The sequence below is a fragment of the Dermacentor variabilis genome, chromosome 9 (genome assembly GCF_050947875.1).
Source record: "Dermacentor variabilis isolate Ectoservices chromosome 9, ASM5094787v1, whole genome shotgun sequence".
Classification (NCBI taxonomy): domain Eukaryota; kingdom Metazoa; phylum Arthropoda; class Arachnida; order Ixodida; family Ixodidae; genus Dermacentor; species Dermacentor variabilis.
This window is the reverse complement of record NC_134576.1, coordinates 2,505,363-2,514,357: the sequence shown is the minus strand read 5'-3', so window position 1 is coordinate 2,514,357 and position 8,995 is coordinate 2,505,363. Positions and strand designations below refer to the sequence as shown.

Genomic DNA, 8,995 nt, shown 5'->3' with positions numbered 1-8,995 from the left:
TCAACGTGTTGACGATTACACTCCTGCGAAAAATTTACACCAGCAGCAAAGAAGAATACATTTTGTTACTGCTTCTGTGTCGGGTTGAGCTCTATGCCACCAGGTGGCTGCACCGTGCCGACCATTCATATTTGCGCTTCTGTTCATCCCATGAAACGACACGCAAGGGGACACGGCCAGGCCCTGTCCCATTTGCGCTTGCGTTTGCCCTAATACCGGACTCGCGAAACGATATTGCGTTAGTAATCTTCCGGTGTAAAGTGACGGCCGCAATCGCGCAAATCCTGGCGCCGATCGGATAGCGGCAGTCCGATGCGCAGCAGCCAGTCCGCTCGTCTACTGGCTTGCAGAGGGACACGATGTCGCAGCTTGACATATTGTCAGTCGCTGCGTTTGCAGTCCAGAATTATGGGGTTTTACGTGCCAAAACCACGTTCTGATTATGAGGCACGCCGTAGTGGAGGACCTCGGAAATTTTGACCACCTGGGGTTCTTTAACGTGCACCTAAATCTAAGTACACGGGTGTTTTCGCATTTCGCCCCCATCGAAATGCGGCCGCCGTGGCCGGGATTTGATTCCGCGAACTCGTGCTCAGCAGCCCAACACCATAGCCACTGAGCAAACACGGCGGGTGGTTTGCAATCCACAATGCAACAAAGTAGAATCGTAGCACTCGCGAAAAGACAGACCGACACTGACGGCGGAGCTCTCGTCAAAGACGGAGCACGTTGTAACACAAGCAGACGACACTTGGTGTGTGCCGGAAGTGCTTAAGTGTACTGAAAGATTGTTCTTGTGCATTCCCTTTATATTACTTTCTTTTTACAAAAACAAATTAACTAACATTCCAACTATTACGAAAATAATTTGTTTACCATAAAGTTTGAAAAATTATCGATCACGCGCCCTGGTCAGCCTGTCGGATAGCTCGCCCCACTGACGTCATATGGGTGATTTGCGTAATATGGGTAGGGGCGGCTTAAAATTCCGCCGCACAGTATGCTGCGATCGGCAGCGATGTGTATTTTTAAAACCTTATAATAAATTACACGCTTTACGCAGAGCACATAGATGCGTAAATTAATGCTCAGAAGGACCTACTCTAACGACTCAGCACGTTTGCAGAAAATCGTCAAAATAGTTTCAGGGTCCCCTTAAGAAACTCCCATAGACGGTGGCGCCAGATTTCCCTCTAGGTGTCATAGTGAGAAACTCTATGATTGTGACAGAGGGAACGGGGCTTGCCAACACCTCCTATACTTGTCAAGGCCTGCGCCTCACGTGACGTGACGTCAGCTACGTCCCGCCGCGCCGGCTGGCTCCCTCCGGCCCATCTCGAGCGCGGCGCGGTGCGACTCATGCGTTTAGTGCGTGATACCGCTCGGTTTCTTGGCTTTTCTTTCGTTTGAAAAGCAATTCAGACTCCCTGTTGTGGTCCGCGCTAGCATTAGATAAATAGAAATTAACAATTGCAGAGGGGGTGCCTGAGTGGGGCCGGGATGCGTGTTTCTATTTAGGCGTAAGCTGCTGACACGCACGTGGTAGTAGCGAAATGCCATACTAAAACGCTGCTGCCACGCACGGAAGTGACGTCAGAGTTATGATGACGTTGTTTAAACAAGTATGACGTGTTCCGGTTTATAGTTTTGCGCGCGCTGCTGGAGCTGCTTCAGCTTTTCAGCTTAGCTAAGACACAATTTTACGGTTTCTTACTGTATTGTGTGCTATAATGTTGTTCTAGTTGCGCTGGAAGAATCGGATGGTGTTCGAACTTGCGTTCACGAGCGACACTTGGACGCAACGCTGGAGCAGCTCGTTTCCTTATGCCTTGCAGCGCGTTGATGGTTGGTAGTGTGGTCTTATGTAGCTCCTGTTACGTTTTTCAGTGCTCTTGTTTGTTGAATTTGCTGTTGTGAATGGGGCACATGTTGGCTTTCAGTATGGCAGAACTTTTTTCTCTTATGGTAAAAACGTTTAAACGCGTTCTAAACTCTTGTCGCTGCAGCCAGAGTGCGGGAAGCCTCGAGCTCGCTTCTTCCCGGCGCCGCCCCGGCTTCGAGGGCCGCCGGGGACCTTCTCCATCGGCGTTGCCGCCGCTGGGAGACGACTCTCAAAAGTTCAGAGTTGGCAGACCGCAGCTCTGGGCCATCGGGCAAGCCGAAGGTGCCGCTCGAGTTCAAGGACTTCGAGCCGCCACCTGACAAAAACTGCCGGACCATTCTCTATTAAAGTTTCTTCTTCATCCTTCGTAGGATTGCTGTTGCATATATTGCCCGAGTAAGTGCTGTTGCAATTTTTTTACGGCAATGTCGCATTTACCTCTACTGTTTCTTGTCTTGCATCTTCATGCTGTTTCCCTGTTTACCTCGGATTTTGGTGGCTAGCGAATCGCGACTTGCTTGTGCACCTGCTCGTTACAGTTCAAAAGGCACATGTTGAGCAACCTGAATGTAAACTATGAAGACAAATATTGCAAAAGGTGGCCCAGCCACTCATAGCTCTACTTTGGTTCAATTTTGTTGTAAAGTTTGGCTGTCTTGAAGACCGAGAAATTTTCTTAAATTTCTTCCAGCTAGTTTGCTAAGCTGCTATTTAGTATTGCTTCTTATGATGGCGCTGTGCGAGGTACCAGGTTTGCGCAAATGTTCCTCGCAACTTGTTTGTAGACATGACGTAGCTTCATTGCAGGAACCTGCATTTTGTTATACATGTGAAATGCATGCTAATATGACCAGTGTGGGCTTGCAGGTCCATGCATGCCGCTCTCAAGCAAATGCCGTTTCCATTGTATGAATCTTCCTTGACCTTGCTGCACTTCACAGGGCTTGTTTGGTTAATCCTTTTGTCTGTGCAATAGAATGCTCATAGGTCTTGAGCTTTACCCTGATCCTTTTGTCCAACAAAAAAAAAAAACTCTTTAGGCATTGCGTTAGGGAACATATCTGGGTGATAATGTGACAATCTTTGCCTCTATAACCTTTCTTTTCTCCCATCTTCAGTGAAGTTGTCAACCACCTGTCCCTTTGTTCGAACAGGGTGCCATGCATTGACAGAAATTCTCATCACAACAAGAAAATCTCTGAAGGAAATTTTTGAAACTGACTAGGACTTCGTCTTGGGCAAGTTGGTGAAATCTGCGACGCATCTTTTTTTTTGTGCGCAAAAAGATATTTATAGAAGAAGGACGCATGAAAGTGCGAACTACCAACTGACTTAATGATTCAAAGGATGGAAGATAGGGTACAAATTTTGTGCACATGCAAGAGGCGAATGTTGTGACAGTGCTAGTTTGTCTAGTAATGCTACAAATCGGCATTAAACAAGTGCACTTCTGGGGAATTAAGGCAATTGAAGTGCTACTGACATGTGCACCATCTCTCTGATAAAATATTCCTTCGCGAGTTCATGTGCTGTTTTGTTGCTACTTCTGCCCAGGATCACAATGTTGGAAAGCACGGCTCACATGAGCAGGCCTTGCAATGTGCGCTGCACCATCCGGTTTATTTAAATTGTTTGAATGCTCCCTCAAATAGTCATTTAGGCATTGGGCCATTTGGTCTACATAGAACTTGCCACAGCCGAGAGGTATCTCATAGACCAACCCACAGCACAATGCAAAATGGTTGGCATGATTTTTCATACACCCTTGTCTCGTGGTATGAGAGCCACTAGCAAAATTATTTGCTTTCACGTCGATAAATGTTGTACACTGTTGCACACATTTTTGGCGTGACAGAATGGGTCTTTTTTTTTTGCATGAGTGCGAACATTCATAGCGATGGAAACACAAAAATTGTTTCAAGTGAGGCACTAGATCACCCAGAGCAACAATCTAAAGAAAACATGTATTTTTTGTTAATCTTGATTTATTAAACAATTTTCTCGCCCTAATGTGGCAAAGAGGACATCTTAACCTCTACACGGACAGGCAGAAGAATGACAATTCCATGAGAAATGTCAACATATGAGCATGGAAAGCGCAGTTGCCAGTGATGTGAGGACTGACGACTTAACAAGTACCACAACGCGGAATGGAAAGCGTATGCGTCAGCTCCCGCCTTTTAAAAGGTTGATGCTTTATTGAACACGCCAATGCCATGCTGTGCCCCGACCAGCTTCAAAGCCGCAAACTGCACTGTTTTGCAGTACGCTGCGACTGCAGCCCACTTGTTGCCTGATGTAGATTCCGGATTCCGGAAATGGGCTGAGGTCTAAGCTGACACGATGGAAGGTCTTGGTAGGGATGTCGAGCGGCTGCAGGTAACCGGTGGGGAGCTGGGAAGGCTTCTTATGTCGTTGGCAAAGTTCACAAGTGGGGACACAACATCGTACGGAACGGGCAAGGCCCGTCCAAAAAATACGGCGACGTACACGGTCATAGGTTCGAGATACGGCAAGGTGTGCTGCCGTTGGTGCGTCGTGAAGCTCTTCTAGAACAGTGGAGTGGAGGTGTTTAGGTATTACAAGTAGAAACTCAGAGCCGTCCAGATGAAGGTTACGGAGGACGAAGAGGCGTAGAGCAGCATCGGCTGGAGAATGTTCAAAATGGTCTATGAGTGCTCTGATGTAACCGTCATGATGTTGCTCGTCGGCGAAATGAAGCAGCTGTGATACAGAGAATACACAAGAAGCACTGGCAATATTGGAGGAGTCAAAGTTGTCAACAGGTAACGCGACAAGCAGTCAGCGTCTTGGTGCAGGCGGCCAGACTTGTACACCATGGAATATGAAAATTCTTGTAGCCTCAAAGCCCATCGACCAAGCTGGCCTGTAGGGTCTTTTAGTGATGAAAGCTAGCAGAGAGCATGATGGTCAGTGACTACGGAAAAAGGGCGACTGTAAAGGTAAGGACAGATATTCGCAACTGCCCAGACGACAGCAAGGCATTCTCATTCCGTAATGGAATAGTTGTGCTCCGATTGTGCTAGGAGGTGGCTCGCATAAGTAATAACGCGATCCTGTCCACGCTGACGCTGGGCTAAGATGGTACCTACGCCATGACCGCTGGCATCTGTACGCAATTCTGTAGGGGCATCAGGGTTGAAGTGGGCGAGAATGGGTGGTGAGGTTAGAAGAGTGACGAGACGAGAGAAGGCGGCGGCTTCTGAAGTACCCCGCACCTCCACCAGAATGTTACGTGTGAAAAGACAGACGAAAGGGGCTATTTACAGGTTATTTACACTGGAGCCAGGCAGCCAGGCCGACCCTCGCTCGTACTAAGAGCTGCGACGTCATCTTCGTTCTCGTGGCGGCCCGTCTTTTGAGCATTGCTCGATGATATTGTAATAATATTACTGCGAATAGAGCTTTTGTAATTGAGAAACTGAAGTAAATGCAGGACACAATTAGACACTCCCTTAGACATTCAAGTACTAGCCAGATGATGAAGGCACTCATTAAAATTCTGTCACTGGAACTCATCTACTAGTAATAAAAATATCGCTGCATTGCATTATAACATGAAAGAAAATGCTTCTTGTCTAGTTCTATTTGATTTTTAGAAAAAAGAACCTATTGAGGTTACCCTTGAAAGCATCGCCCACGCTTTTGTGTTTCAGTAGTTATTATGTAGTGCTGAGCTGGCTTTTCTGGCTCGCGAAACTTGCACAAACTTCAAGTCTCAGAGAATTTTATGTTCATGTGATGTCGTGGTATGTCTGAACAGTCCATGCCACTTGACCAAGAGCAGCTGCAGTGGTGAATCCAATGTTCTGTCTTGGGTCGGTTGCTCCATGGCCACACGTACGCATTTTTCGTAGAAAACTGTAGCACCATCTGTAGGGCGCTGTTTTACTCACCGATGAAAGCAAAGGGCAGTCGTGGCGTATGCAACGTCGCCACTCCCTGCTCAGGAGCAGGTGATTTGAATTCCTCTCTAGGTATGCGGACCCTTCAGACGCGATTTCCTCGTAAACTAAGTCTTGTTGGCACGAAACAAGCACTGTGAGGTTTATGGAATGCTACTTTAATAGGCCGCATCTATTTATTTATTTCATACATACTGCTAGCCTCCATTTCGAGGCTGTTGCAGGACATGGGAAAATACATTGCATCAAAATATGAATGGCAAACTTATGCACTTGTTAATATTGTAGTTTACGAGAAGATGTAGTTGAGCAATACAATAAGAGGGTGTGACCTTCCTGAGTCAGCTCTTAAAGGTTAATGAACAAAAATGCAGAAGCATAAGGCAAACAACAAAAAAAGTACACCAAACCAATTACAAACATATTGCAGTGTCTGTAGGCGATACTTATAAGTTAAGATGCGTACTCAGACCTATTTTTCCAGCATAGGAAGGAAATCGTCAGGTGAACAAATTATATCACTAGGCAATGAATTCTAATCACTGATTGTCTGAGGAAAGAAAAAATACCTGAATGTGTCTGTGTGGAACCTGTATTCAATTAAATGTTTAAGGTGTTTAGTTCTAGTGTTTCGCTGTTCAGAGAAAGATACATATGCACCACTGTGTAATTTGTAGCCCCCATTAAGGAGGTGGAACAGAAACTTGAGGCGTAAGAATTTAGCACGCTTGCAAATAGTACTATAGTCCACTACTACTTAGTAGTCTGCTTTGTATTTTCCTTTAATGTCCCATGAAATGACCATATTAGGGAGCACTCAAACAATTCAAATAAATTTCAAGGTGTGCATCTTGGCATGCTTTGCAAGGCCTGCTAACGTGAACTGTGCTTTTCGTGTGTTATGATCTTGGGCAGTGCATGAGTTCATGGAAGCATACGGTGTTAGGACGATCCTGCATGTGTTAGTAAATGTAAATTATTTTAATTGCATGTAACCTTAGAAGCAGGCTAGTAGCCAATAAACTCTTGTTTGCTAACCCAAGGCATCGAGGCGGTCAAAGTCAGGGTCGTTGACCATTTGCCTGCTCCTAACCCCAATTATTGGCAAATCAGTTCTGTAGAAACCCGCAAGATCAAGGAGGGTACACGAAAAGGAAAATTCTTGAGACCCATATGGGTTTTTAAAAGAAGGCGGTGACTGGTGACACGCGTAGTAGAGGCGAAATGCCATACCAAAACGCTACTGCCATGCACGGAAGTGATGTCACATTTTTGACCACGTGATTGTGACGTTTAAACAAGTATGGCGTGTTCCAGTTAACAATTTTGCTACAGTTTGCGTGCGCTGCTTCCACTTTTGATCTTAGTTAAAACATAAATTTATGGTTCCTTACTGTATTGTGTAGCAAAATATGCTAGTTAGTTGTGCTGGGACAACCGAAATGTGCCTGAGCTTGCGATCATGAGCGACACTTGGGCCCACGCCTAAAGCAACTCATATCCTTATACCTTGCAGTGCCTGTTATGGTTCATAACGTGGTTTTGTGCAGCTTACTGTTCAGTTTTTCAGTGCTGTTGCTCTTGTTTGCTGAATTTGTTGTAAATGGAGCTCGTGAGTGTCTTCAGCTTGGCGGCACTTTCTTCTCTTATGACAGAAAGGTTTAAAATATTTCTAAACGTTTGTTGCTGTCGCTTACTTGAGTACGTTGATCGTGAAGACTTTTCCTTTTTTTTTTCCATCTTTCGTGGGGCTTTGCATAATGTGCGAGTAAGTGAGCTGTCGCAAATTTTTATGGCACTCAATGCAGCGTTTACCTCTACTCTTCGTCTACTGTACGGTTTCCCTAATCACGGATTTCTCGGCTCGATTGTGAATCACGACTTGCTTGAGAACCTGCTAGAAAGCCCAAACAAGGCTACAGCATCTACATTCTGCGCCTGCTCGCAACACTTCAAAATGCACATGTTGAGAAACCCTAATCTAAACTATGAAAACCAGTATATAGGAACGTGTTCTACTCAGGCTCAATCTTGCTCTCAAATTAAGTTTGTCTTGAAGCCAGAATGCGGTGCAGCTTGTTTCCTAAACTGATATGTATACTAGCATTGTTGTTTCTTACGCTGTTATCTGAGGCACCATGCTTGCACGAACATTCTTCGCAACTTGTATGGAAATACGACGTAGATTCATTGTAGGAATCAAGCTTTGTGTCCTGTCCTTCTCTTGGATTTTATTTTCGCGCTATTCTTGAGCTCGAATCAGGAATTTGTCATTGTAGAACCTGCACTACGTAGATGTGAAATGTAAAGACACTATACTGGTAGGTGGGTGTACGCAAATGTGTAAGTTTCTAGGCTCATGCCAATCAAGAAAATGCCAATTTTTCATCCCGTGAGTCTTTCTTCACCTTGTGGAATTTCGCAAGCCTTGTTTCAGTCATCCCTTGGTATCCGTTGCAGCAGCTCAGTGTCTATAGTGCCCTGCTGAGCACAAGCTCAGTGGTTTGATTCCCGGCTCTAACAGCCACAGTTTGATGGGGGTGAAACGTAAAAACACTTGCATTTGAGCTTTGGGCGCACTTTAAGGAATCTCCGGTGGTCAAAATAAACTAGAACCTACGATGTAAACCACAGTGAAGTTACATGTCAAAACCTCACAGTTAAAGTAATCTCTTGATCTGTATAACAAAATTCTGATAAGTTTTATCCCTTAGCATGATCCTCTTGTCTAATAAAAACTTTTTAAGGCATTGTGTAAAAATATGTTTTGGATGACTACTGAGTATTTTTTCTCAAATCTTTTTCAGCACCAAACCGAAGAAGTTGTCGATCACTTTGGACTTTTCTCAAACAGGGTGTTGTCCGGTGATTGAATTTCTCTTCACACAAGGACAGATTGTGAAGGAGATTTTGTAAACTATCAGCAGCAGTAGAGAACGAGGCACAAAGAATAAAGGAAATTGATGGACCCAATTTTCTGTTATTTACTATGTTGTGAAGGAAGCAGACAGTGAAGCTGGACAATATGTAGGGGAAATCATAATGTAGAAATAATAAGTAAAGAGGAAGTGAAAGTTGATAGAAAGACAACTTGCTGAAGGTGGGAGCCGAACCCCCATACTGTGCATTAAGCATGCCGTGCATTGCCAATTAAGCTACTGATGTGGTCGTCCTCCCATTTACTTGG

The 8,995-nt window shown here is 45.0% G+C and overlaps 1 protein-coding gene across 4 annotated transcripts; it reads left to right on the top strand.

Moving 5' to 3' along the window:
* Nucleotides 1-1,519: 1,519 nt before the first annotated feature.
* LOC142558248 (uncharacterized) lies at nt 1,520-8,776 on the top strand. Of its 4 annotated transcripts, none has more exons than XR_012822999.1 (4): nt 1,520-1,845; nt 2,007-2,278; nt 3,037-3,124; nt 8,616-8,776. XR_012822999.1 is itself a non-coding variant. In XM_075670404.1 (4 exons), the coding sequence occupies exons 1-3, from the start codon at nt 1,825-1,827 to the stop codon at nt 3,095-3,097; spliced, it is 390 nt and encodes a 129-aa protein (XP_075526519.1). In that variant the 5' UTR covers nt 1,520-1,824; the 3' UTR covers nt 3,098-3,120; nt 8,616-8,776. The 4 variants fall into 4 exon arrangements, 2 of the variants coding, with proteins under 2 accessions (XP_075526519.1, XP_075526520.1); XR_012822998.1 differs by having other exon boundaries at nt 3,001-3,124; XM_075670404.1 differs by having other exon boundaries at nt 3,001-3,120.
* The last annotated feature ends 219 nt before the right edge of the window (nt 8,777-8,995 follow it).

Coding starts and splice junctions, on each gene's coding strand:
- LOC142558248 (XM_075670404.1), top strand. CDS start 1,825: ATGCCTTGCAGCGCGTTGATG. Junction 1,846..2,006: donor TGCCTTGCAGCGCGTTGATG/GTTGGTAGTGTG, acceptor TTGTCGCTGCAG/CCAGAGTGCGGGAAGCCTCG. Junction 2,279..3,000: donor CTGTTGCATATATTGCCCGA/GTAAGTGCTGTT, acceptor TCCCATCTTCAG/TGAAGTTGTCAACCACCTGT.